This window comes from Xiphophorus couchianus, chromosome 21 (assembly GCF_001444195.1).
Source record: "Xiphophorus couchianus chromosome 21, X_couchianus-1.0, whole genome shotgun sequence".
NCBI classification, from domain to species: Eukaryota; Metazoa; Chordata; class Actinopteri; order Cyprinodontiformes; family Poeciliidae; genus Xiphophorus; species Xiphophorus couchianus.
In genome coordinates this window covers 13,950,765-13,963,016 of record NC_040248.1, presented here as the reverse complement: position 1 = coordinate 13,963,016, position 12,252 = coordinate 13,950,765, and the positions used below count along the sequence as shown (strand labels likewise).

Genomic DNA, 12,252 nt, shown 5'->3' with positions numbered 1-12,252 from the left:
GAACAGCCCAATAAGTCGGGTATTTTGGGCTGTGGTAATTAAACTAAAAGCACAGGTGTTCTTTATAACATAAATAATAGCCTTGAGAGAGCTGAGTGGAGTTCAGGGTTGTTGTTTACACCTGTTATGAACTCTTATGCCAGCGGGCATTACTGATTAAGTCATTGTGTTTATGTTTTTGCTGACATTGTAGAACTTCAACAATGATCTTCGCTTTTATCCTGCACGTCGGTGAAAATCTGTTAAATAAATAAAGTGTTATTTTTGATCAAACTGAAATCCCATTGATTGTACAATGCTCTGCGTGTTTATTCGCCGAGTTCGTTCCGCGGAGGAAAACCGTGTGCTATTCCATGTCGGGTTTTGTCACCTTTCCCTCAAATTGACTTTAATCGTAAAATATATAAAGCAGCTCCGCGCTGTCTCTCTTCAGGCGGACACGCACACGAGCCAATCAGGCGCGCGGTTACAGCCTCCACGCATGTTGAATGAGCGCGCGGTACAGGAGCAGAGTGCAGCGCGAGACGGACGAACCGCTTGCCTGTCATTAGCTCAGAGAGTGACAGAGCAGCGACAGAGAGAAGAGAGGAGTAGAGGACACGCACCCAACACCCACACAGAGCGAGAGGACAGGGGAAGAGGGAGCAGAAGCACCCCGAGAGAAGTGGGAGACTGACAGCCAACATGAGCGCTCAGTTTGAGGAAGATATTCTAGACCGGGGTGAGAGAAAGAGCAGCAAATCCCCGACGTTGCTCTCTTCTTACTGCATAGACAGCATTCTGGGCCGCCGCAGTCCCTGTAAGGTCAGACTGATTGGGGCGCAAAGTTTGACGGGTCTGCCCGGCAGAGGAGAGTTTGACAAGACGACTGACGGTAAGCTGAATCTAAACTTTTAAAAAAAAGAGAGAGAGAGAGATACTTTGGCGAGTCAGGGTGGAACTGGTGACATGTGTAAACAGTAAACCTATATGTTTGCTTAAGTTGTTAAATTGTGTCAGGTAAGTGTGCATGTTACATGATTAGATTTAAGTTGTTTCCACTAATCAGGACGAATTGTTTACTGCGATGTGAAATTCTTCGATTTTATGTTCCTAACGAGGTATTAACAAATTAATTCCTGCTTTCTTCTACTGTGTTTCCCTCACTCCAATTTCCTCAGGGCCAACGAAAGAGCCCCTTTCTCTCGGCGCTGACTTGCACCTGCCTCCCAAACTCCGTCGGCTGTATGGACCCGGGGGGAAATACCTGCACGACCACACGGAGAAGCTGGAAAGAGAGAGACTGCTCCTAGAGCAGGCCAGCGAGAGCCTCAAAATCAGCCAGGCGCCGCAGGTGAGCATCAGCCGCAGCAAGTCCTACCGGGAGAACGCCTCACTTCACCGGGGAGAGGGCGAGCAGAGTCCAGGGGAGGCCTCGGAGGACGGCGCACTCGGACTGGTGGAGCTCGGGCCCCTCAAGTTCGAGGAGGACGGCGGAAAGGAGGAGGAGGGGAGCTGCGCGGACGCGGCCGCGCTGTCCCCGAAGGACGAGGAGAGGGAGGAGATCTTGAACGCCGGAGACGGGGACGTGAGGGACGGGGAGGACAGCGTGTGTCTGTCGGCGGGCAGCGACTCCGAGGAGGGGATGCTGAAAAGGAAGCAGAGAAGATACAGGACTACGTTCACCAGCTACCAGCTGGAGGAGCTGGAGAGGGCTTTCCAGAAGACGCACTACCCCGACGTGTTCACAAGGTTAGAAAATACAAACGAATACATATAAATTAAATTAATGAATGGTTAAAAAAAATGCAAAATTTAAAGAGGATAATCTACGCAGCAGTACGTGTTTAATATCCGTAAATTAAAAATATTACTTAATTTTTCTAGCTCCACGGTATAGGGGACTGCTTGCTATTTAAAAAATTGAAAAGAATCAACAGTAGCAGTACTGCTATATATTATTAATAATAAAATATTATAATTTAACTTTATAATAATAATAATCTATTAATTTTATTATTATTATTATTATTATTATTTTTTTTTTATGTTTTAACACATTTTCCTATTACGCAAAACCCCACAAAAAATCCCCGGAATTTATGTTTATTATTTAATTAACTAAAGTTTTTAATTAATTGCATTTATTCATTAAAAAAAAATCATCACTTTCTAACAAAGCAATTTAAAAAATCCAGCCCACGGTTCTGTGCGGATCACGTCATAAAACTGCCCATCGTAAATAGGTTTCTTGCATGTCTTTGCTGCTCGTTTTGGGACGTTTGATGAAAACCCGAACCCGTAAAACGTCTCACCGTCAGGAGGAGAAATTGGATCAGACGATAGGCTTGCAGACCAATTCAGGCACATGTCTGAAATATTGGACAGAAGAGCAACGTTGCATTTTATATGTTTATTTATTGTTATTTGGATTTACAGGTTCAATACTTACGTGCAGGACGAAACAAACTCAAAAAGAATTATACGGTCTTAAGAATATTCTTTCTATAAAGTCTTTTCTGTTTTCTTTGTATTTCCACATTTCCTCTATCGGCGCAGGATTATCCATATTTTCCAGTCGATTTACTTTAAAGAGAGTCGGTCTAATTTGGACTGCGGGCCCCCATCTAAATCTGGAGGGAGCGCCAATTGCTTTGTGTCAGGCTAGTTTAGATGTCATTATTCCAACCATTATGTTGTTACAGTGACAGGCCTTGGCTAAGGAAAATCTAACAATCACTAGGCCTATTTCTACCCACACGTGACAGGGGAAAATAGAATATGGGTATGGCGTCTTTTTGCACACACACAAAAAAAAAAGAAAAAAAAAACTATCCAGCCTATTTTGGTCGTCTATTGTTGACAGTTAACAACAAGAGGGGACAAAACAGCAATTCTATGTGCTTCCAAACGATGGCCTGTAACCTCGACTCCTTCCTTTCCACTCTTTCTTCCTATTATTATTTTTATATATATATATATATATATATATATATATATATATATATTCTTTGCAGAGAGGAGCTCGCAATGCGTCTGGATCTCACCGAGGCCCGCGTTCAGGTGAGTGCTCCCTTCATCTATAAAGTGAATCATGCAGTAATGCAAATCGAAAGAGAGCGAGGGGAAGTGTGTGGGGGGGGGGAGTGAGGGAGGGGGAAACAACATCCTCTAATGCTTTATCAGTCCTCTGTGAAATGTCCCCTGGATAATAACCTGCTGATATGCGTCACTGATTGAGGATCAACGATTATGGGCCAATTTGAGGCAATAATTTATTACAGTAAAATGTGTTAAATGGCCCCCAGTCGCTATGCGGGGAGGTCCTTCCTGTTATTGAATGTTATTACACGCGAACTGGGGAACGTTTTAGTGGCAATTAAGCCGACGCCGGCGATTCATAAAAGACTCACTTAGTGCAGGAGCAAACAGTGTCTGTATTCCCGGGATGAGTTGGTGTTTGAATTCCCATCAGATAGGGGCACATAGAGGGGGGCGAGGCCGGAATGCGTGCGTGTGAGCGAGGGAGAAAAAGAGGGGAGGGATAATGCTATTTGATTTCCCATTATGTGATTGCAATAGACCTGCATTGATCCGATGCTTTGCACTTGGGAGCGAATGAGAGACCATTAAAGGTGTTTGCACCCCCTCCCCGCCCGTCCATGGTTTGGCTCTGAAAGCGTGTCTTGCATGTCCAAAGGCCGAACTCATAACCACAGAGACAGTTCAAACACGATGGAAGCTCCAAGAGGTTATGGCCGACGGTAAAACAACAGATGTCTCTTTAAGGGGAGGCGGAGGGGGGGCCGTAGGTGAACAAATCACTTAACGGGCGCCATCAGGAGGTGATAAAAACTCATAAATTCCCGAGGGGCTGTGTAATGCTAAACAGCCCCCTCGGGGAATAATGCACGTTACGTTCCTGTCACTTTCCACATGTTGACATTTTGCTCATTGTGAGAGAGGTTCCTCTGCAGCGTCTGCAGAGCAAACTGTGCAGCGGCGGATGCGTGGGAAAGTTAAATACTCTCCTGCGTGGAAGTTCTGCGGCTCTTAAGAATTTAATTTAAAGCGCATTAATTGTTATTGGAGCCAGTTCAGCGGTAATTTTCTGGATCTTTTGTTAACAACGCTCTTAATTATCTCCCCCCCCCTCCCCCCAGAAGCCCGTCTAAAAGGGAGGGAGTTTAATTAGACAGAAAGTAGATTTAAGGAGCCGTGAGCGGCGGGGTTTACCGTGCATGTAATTATTGCCGACTTTCCGCCTGTTGGCCATGCACCTGAACTAGACAGCACTGACAGTGCAACAGAGACTCGTTGTGTTGATGACAGTAAAGCTAAATTACTAATCCCTGTAATGATTTCACACCGTTCAAGACCTTCATCAGCTTTTCCGTCTTTAGGTTTGGTTTCAGAACCGCAGGGCCAAGTGGAGGAAGCGCGAGAAGGCAGGGGTGCAGGCCCACCCATCAGGCCTGCCCTTCCCAGGCCCCCTTGCTGCAGGCCATCCTCTCAGCCACTACCTAGAAGGAGGGCCATTCCCTCCTCACCCGCATCCAGCCTTGGAGTCCGCCTGGACGGCTGCTGCGGCTGCAGCCGCTGCCTTCCCAGGCCTGGCCCCGCCTCACAACAGCTCTGCTCCACCCTTGGCTACCCCACTGGGACTGGGTACCTTCCTGGGCACTGCTGCCATGTTCCGCCACCCTGCCTTTATCGGACCCACTTTTGGCAGGTGAGTTGCTCCTGTAGAGATGTGAACTTTAAGATTTAATCTCCATTTGAGGCATTTATTGTAATGACATTTATTGTAATGGTAACAATTTAAAGTAAAACTTCATTCACGTCTTGTGTAAACTGCATACACTCACAACCCATGATAAAAGTTGCCCATGATGAAAAAGACTTTATCATCCAGTAGTAATAATTATATTCAGACATATTTTTGAAACATAAGTGTAGTGATTGCTGAAACTCTTTTAGAAGCAACTCTGAAAAAATAAGAAAACAGCACAAGTAAATAAAAACTGGTTATTTACTGGTGATTATGGTATATAAGTCACTCTGGGTGCAGCAGCCATACCATCTGTTTTACCAGACAAAAGAGTAACCTAGCAATGATATTACTTTTAGTTCGTTTTAGTAAACTGAATGATGTTTCATAAATCATAAATCATCAAAACATCCATAATTCATTGTATCCACCATAGAAAAATTCAGTTCAGGCTTAGCCAGGTTTGACCAGTCTTCATATTGTGTTTTCAACATTTGTCTAAATATAAAGTGTATTTGTAATGCCATTTTTTTTTTACAAAGAGAAAAAGGTTTTATGAATCTTAAATTGTGCTTTTAAAATTTCTTTAAATCCAGTTCTGGTCTGTTTGGTCTCAGTATTTTGTAATTTAAACTAGAGATTATCAAATGCAGGCTTGGTTCAGTAAAAACTGTGAGACATTTCTTTGATTTGGCTCCAAACTAGATCTTGAGAATTAGACATTAACTTTGCCACGTGCAATTTATGATAGTATTTTTCTTACAGTGTATGCTGTACACAGTACAGGTGGGTGCCCATTCCCCATTGATTGGACTTATAAATAAGCAATAGAAAACTCACTGGGCAACTGACATGGTACCCTGTATGTTGTGCCGCCCTGGACAGTGAGCCATAATCATACAAATAGATGACTGATTCCAACATTGCTATTTGTTTCTGGTTTTTGCAAACATCCTTCAGTAGTTTGTGTTGTTATCGTCATAGTATGATTAAGTCTTGTCATGATACATTTTTTAAACAATAACAGAAAAAGATAAAGTAATTGCTAAACCCCAGTTGATCTGATGCACAGGCCTCCTGCAGCTCCAATATTTGCTCTTTTCTCCTGTTTACGTCTCAAGCTGCCTATCTTTGCAGCAGGCCGCCAGCCTCCCATAAAATACGACCCTCACATTCATCCCTGTATTTTAAAGTAAATCACAACAATTGTGCAGAAAAGACCCCAGCTGCAACTCAGCTTAGGGTAAACTCCCACTGCACAGTGCAGCTCTAATGGGCGGTGGTCTGCAGTCACACTCTTGTCTATGTTTATCTCAGTGTCTGATTATAAATGTGCTACACTGCTAGCCATTCACAGTTTGCTCTAATCAACCTGTTGAATGTGTTAATAAATTAACCAAATGTGTGAACCTGCAAATCAAGCTGTGAGGAGAGGTGATGCCCCCCACCCCCACCCCCACCCCATGTGACTCAATTAGCTTTACCAATATAGAATCCGTGATAGAGAACCGTGTTCGCTGCATTTATACTTCCACTGAACAAAGTGGAAGGTTAGAAATAAAAAAAAATACATTAAATATTTATATACAATTATTTATGTATATATTTTTTTGCAAATAAAAACATGTATTAAGGTGAAATAAATAAAAAAATATCCAATGCACAGCAACTCAATATATTTTTAACTTTTACATTGGATTAGTCAAATAATACTAAAGTTAAAAAAATAATAATAATGTTATAATGTACAAATATTTTGTCAGGATCTAAATTCTGAAGAACTAATTCCATCATCGATCATTTTTCTGAGAGTGTAAAAGAAAGTTCCTCTTCTGCAACTCTCACACTTCACTCTAATATAAGAGCCAAACACCTTGAGCTTCAAAATAACCACCCTGATGTGCTATCTGACAATGCATAAATCAACCTAAACATGTTTATTTTAATTTAGATGGTTGAACTCTGGTCTTCCTTCAGGCTGTTCTCCAGTATGGGTCCCCTGACAAGTGCTTCCACCGCTGCAGCCCTCCTCCGTCAGCCCGCGCCCCCAGTGGAGAAACCCTCCCATGCAGGCTCTGTCCTGCCCGACCCTTCCTCTGCTTCCTCTTCCTCATCCTCTTCGGCGGCGGCAGACCGCAGGGCCTCAAGTATTGCCGCGCTGCGCCTCAAGGCCAAGGAACACTCGGCTCAGCTCACCCAACTTAACATCCTGCCAGCGGGAGCCGCGGGGAAGGAGGTGTGCTGAACACTCAGCAGCAGCTCTAGCCCCTCCCGTCCTGGGCTTACGCCCCATTCCATGACAGCCTGCACCCCCTGAGAAAAAAACAAAACAAAACAAATAAAACAAGAAAAGCAAAACATTCATACCTCTGGAGGCTGTCGTCCTGATGATGAACACCCCCCTGCCCCTTGTTAGACCTTCCCAGTTACCTCATGTTTCCCCAACAAAATAGCACGACCAAATGCAGAAGAGCACTAGCTGAGAAAGTGTGTCTGTGTGTCTCTGATAAGCGTTGTTGCCATTCTTTCACATAGTTTCCAGAAACACATAACATTAAACTCAATATCACGAGAGCTCTCAGTTAAAAAGAATATTTTGAAAAACATCCAAAGATTAAATACATTTATATAGCTATCTATTTCAAATACTTATTGCTCCTTCCACAGTCACTCAAACGTGCATTGGGGATTGTTTACAGTGCATACATATACATATATGCTTAATAAAATATAAAGCAAACAAGTCATTAGAGGCGGAATGTAACAAATAAATGAGCTTTTAATTAAAAAACAGTTTATAATCTTTCAAACATGAGGTATTGAAACAGCTTTTTGGTGGTTTACGTTTTACAACCAGGACTTTTTTCTTTTTTTTTCATGGTTTCATTTCCTTTCCTGAAGTCGAGACACACACACTCACCCCTAGCGCAGAGCTGAAAAACGGCAGGGGAACCCAGACTTTTATACAACAGAGTTCCTCGGATGTGGACAACACCAGTGCTCGACATTAACTCTGCTTAATCTGTATGCATTATTATGTGGGCTGAGCCAGTCTGCATGTTTAACAAAGGCGAGTCGGAGGAGGTCCCCCTCCTTCCCCCCACACCCACAACCTCACCCACCCACACACACACACACACACACACACACCCTGAACCAAAGGAAAACTTGTCCATAGACCTTCCATAGCCTTCTCTGCAAGCCTGACTCCTCTCCACTGCTCGCTTGTCCATCTGTCACACTCAGCCGCACCACTGCGAACGTATATCTAATTAAAATTTACCTTCTAGATGATCTATGCATCTATGTTTCTCTATTTGGTTAAATTTGATTTTCACAGCAGTGGCATTTCAGCTGACTCTGACTCCAGGACATACGAGCAATGAGATCTGACTGTGTGAGAGAAAAATTGTAAATATTGTGTAAAAAAAAAAAAGAAAAGAAAGAAAAAAAAGAGAGAAAGAAAAAGCTTGAAAAGTAAGAGAAAAAGGATCGTTTTCAAAACAAGGTCGTGTATATTTTAAGAGACCCTGTTTTGATCAATTTGCACTCGGTGTAGTGTGTAATGAATGTCGCCCTGTGTAGATTTCCACCTGTGTTTATGAATTATTAGGTTTTTAGATAATTATTTATGTCAAAACTTTTCCCAGAGGAAATGAGTGAAGGATATTTGTTTTTCATATTAAGTGATTGTAATTTCCTGGCTTAATAAGATTAATTTGAATAAATGACATTGGTAAAATGAGTTAGTATTATTATTTAAAATTTCCTCGATAATTAGAGGCTTACTCCAGGAAAAAATATTTTTAAAATATATAAAACAATGAATAAAAGGTGCAAAGAAAAATATGTGCTTTCCTGTCTTACCTTGCAATGGCAGGTGCTCAAAAGAGGAATATTTTCCCAAAAGCCAAAATATATTAGTAGGTGTTTAATCCTCCACAGTTCAGTTGACAAAATACTAACCGTATATTCATGAGCTTAATCCCTACATAAGAAAGGCGCGACAAAGGCGAGGGGTTTTCAATTAAAGCGCCCACTTTATCTTTGGGGGGCCGTCACAAAACTTGCCTAAAAACCCTTTAAAGGCGCTAAATTGGTCTTAACATCTGTAATGCCATGTCGATGGAAGAGAGTCCCCTTTGTCATTAATGAAGTAACAAACCACTTCATCAAACGGCTTTCACACACACAACCTGGGAGAGTTAATTCCCCCCTCCAAATCCCCACTCTGATGCCGGACTATTACACCAATCAATGGTTATTCTGCTCAGTTTGACCCAACCATGGTACCCGACCAAACCGCGTGAAATTACCCCACGGATTAATGTAGTCCCCCTTTCTTTTATTAAAAAATATATTGTCTGCATCTGGGAAAAGCCTCCTCTATAATTCTTCCAGCCCTTCAGTTTTTTTTAAACACCAGTTAATCACTCAGTTTTACTGCATAAAAAAAAAAAAGAAAGACTCATATAATAAGGGACTGAAGGACATACTTAGAGCAGGCGTGTCTCTAGAAACTGGGCTAGCCAATGTTGCACCAAAACCAAAAGCTGTGATAGAATTTCAGGAGTTTTAATATTCTCTTTTTATTTACATGTATCAGAGTAAATATACTTGAAATCAGAATGTGGGGGAGGGGGGGGCGGGGGGGGGGGGGGGGAAATTAAACATTAATATCAAGAAATAACTTTTGCAACTATTTTAGGTTCATTCTGTCTTGACGTCATATTCATAGAAAAATTGTTTGTAGACTGAGGCACCAAGGGAGGAGTTGTGTGCAGGACATTTGATGGTACCGCTGATTTACAGCCAAAGATATGAACCGATCAGGCTGATCAGTTCTGACTTTTTTTTATCTGAAGGACTTTAACACATGAAAAACAGTTTGGTACAGGCACCAATTTTGTAGCTGGTAGATGATTGGTGGAGCAAATGCTAAGGTTACCCTATCAAACCTTTTTGGTGGGTTTTCTTTGGGAGTCTCACCTGCCAATTCTCATTTTGACCAGTGATTTTTTATTTTTTTGTCTAAGGACTATAACAGATACAGAGGTATCTTAATAAAAGCTATAATTGCTTGTAACAAAAAGAATACAATTGTAAAAGGTCTTTTTTTTTTTTTCAAAATCTTTACAAAGCGTAAAAATAAGGGGTGATTTTTGAGTTTTCATTTTATCCAACCTGTCCGGGACCCAAGGATCAGACTTTTCCTGCGTGATATCAATGTTTTGCTTTTTAGGTGTGAGCTTAACTACAGGAAATATTTATAGAGGTAGTAGTTTTTAATTCAACAGGAAATGAAGGAATTGCAAGATTACACTTAATTTCTTCTAACCAAGGCGTGAGTACCCACTCTTTAGATATTCATTTGAAGTTAATAAAGAGTAATGAAGTTTGTTGATGCATTTATAAAGACTAAAATCAGTGGGAGGTCCGTTTTGATGCATTTAAGGAGTGGTGAAGAAAAATAATTGCTTTTAAAACATTTTATCTACTAGGAAAATTGGCCTATTCTGACATACGGCTGAATGATTGGTGCATTTCTGCACCGGAGCTGCTTCAATGTACAAAAAAAAAAAAACTCCAGTATGCCTAAACCAGCAGACACTATGTGAGAGAGCTTCATGTTTTTTTGTTGTTTTTTTTTAAACCGTCTTTTGCTGAAACTCAGTGGAGCGTGTGTGCTTTCTCTTCCTCCGTGATGAGACTGTCCGGGAGAACTTGTAATCTTATTGTGAATATAACTAATGAATGGCAAACCAATTTGTCCCTAATATCTGGGGGGGATGCCAGGAGGCAGATGACCCGCTGGGAGCGAGGCTTAAACTTTCTTTGCAGCGCGAGAAAACTGAAATGCTGTCGAAGGTTATAGAGTGGATTTATAAAGTCACACTTGTTGGATGTGTTCCTTTTCATTCAACACGGGCCTTGTGTTTGGGATTAAAGCCAGGAGGCTTCTTGTTGCATGAATGATCACAGTGATGGATGTTGATGGGGGGAAAAGTCCAATCAGAAACATGTTGTTGGGTGGGACGGGGGGGAGTGGGGCGGTGAGGGGGGATCATGGTTGGATTCCTCACAGGTAAATCCAGGTGACGGAAAATTTCCACCCATTTTCATCACTGCGTTCCCTCCGCCCTCGCTCGCCCCCCCTCCCTCCTCTCATCTGGACTTGATTTGGCCCTGATTTGGATCCTCCCGGACCTCGTTGCTCCCACCACGTCCCTACCGAGGAGAATACACCAAATCACTCCACAGCCTCCGCCGGATAAAGTCCTCACTCAGCCCCAGCGAGAGGAGAGGAACTCTAAAAGGCGCTTTGATGAACGACTCCCCCTCTTTTCCTCCCTCAGGCGGAGAACCAGGCCCCCGATGAAAGCCCTAAATAGCGGGGGCCACGGCTCCGCGCTCCCCTCTCGGTTCGCCCCTTAATTCCCCGTCTCTCTTGCTCTCATCCAATTAGCTCAGTGTATTAAGCGGTTTATCGTCTCATAACCACCCTTTCAGCTCCAACAAGGGAGACACTTTGCAATAGGACCAGCTCTCCTTTTGACACCCTCTCCGGTGCGGCGCTATGAATAACAGGGACAGAATAGGCGACTAATTCCCTCATCAAAGCCTACCTTGTCCATCGCTGGTCAAAACGACAAGCAATAAAGCTTAACGCCACAATACAAAGAGACTTGTTCGACCTTATTAGCTTAGCGGGGTCGAATTAATGCAAGGGACCTCATTTGACTGGGTTGCAGGGGACAAAACTGGGGGCCCCTCACTTAAAAACCTGCGGCGTGACAGAGCACTGGAAAAAAACCCGAGCTGTTAGAGTTTATCCAATGAAACTGCGTCATCCATTCTGTTTGGGGATATTTTAGTTAACTTATATCCTATTGGAAATGATATATATCTTAGAAATAAATTAAGCAAAGTCCCCCAACTTTTTAAAGGTTGCCACGGAATGTGTTGTATTTCAATTAATTTAAAATTTATTTTACATAAATTAATTCTATTATTGAAAAAAAAAGGTTAGTTTTAATTAATTAATAGAGAGTTAGCCCGAGTCACGAGCAAACTAAGCTGCTGCTTAGGGTGGCCAGGGCACCGGGGGGCCCTCTAGAGGCCAAACATACTTACACAATAATGCAGATGTCAAAAGTTGAATTTCTCACGAAGTGAAACCACTGAAGTGGCTGTGATGAAGTCACAGTAGGCGACAAAACGACAGTCTGCCTCATTGTTCAATTCAATTTCAATTCAGTTTATTTATATAAAACCAATTTACAAACAACAAATGTCATCTCACGGCACTTTAGAGGCACAGAAAAGCTCAATAGAAGTTTACAAATTGATCAGTGAGTTCGAGCCCTCGCTTTCATCCTCCATGCAAACAGACAATAGGTGAAAATCTGAATCAACTTTTAAGCAGTCGTATATTTAAATAAAAATATGAATAAAGTTATTTGTTGTCACATAATAATACCATGCTTAAAAAAATCTCTTCA

General features: G+C 42.2%; 1 protein-coding gene across 2 annotated transcripts; it reads left to right on the top strand.

The window, feature by feature from the left end:
* The first annotated feature begins 444 nt into the window (after positions 1–444).
* On the top strand, positions 445–9,387 carry arxa (aristaless related homeobox a). 2 transcript variants are annotated; one of them, XM_028005731.1, is made up of 5 exons: positions 445–874; positions 1,161–1,731; positions 2,997–3,042; positions 4,383–4,711; positions 6,728–9,387. In XM_028005731.1, exons 1-5 carry the CDS (start codon positions 685–687, stop codon positions 6,993–6,995), a joined length of 1,404 nt encoding a protein of 467 aa, XP_027861532.1. In that variant the 5' UTR covers positions 445–684; the 3' UTR covers positions 6,996–9,387. The 2 variants fall into 2 exon arrangements, with proteins under 2 accessions (XP_027861532.1, XP_027861534.1); XM_028005733.1 differs by having other exon boundaries at positions 6,702–6,883.
* Positions 9,388–12,252: the final 2,865 nt, after the last annotated feature.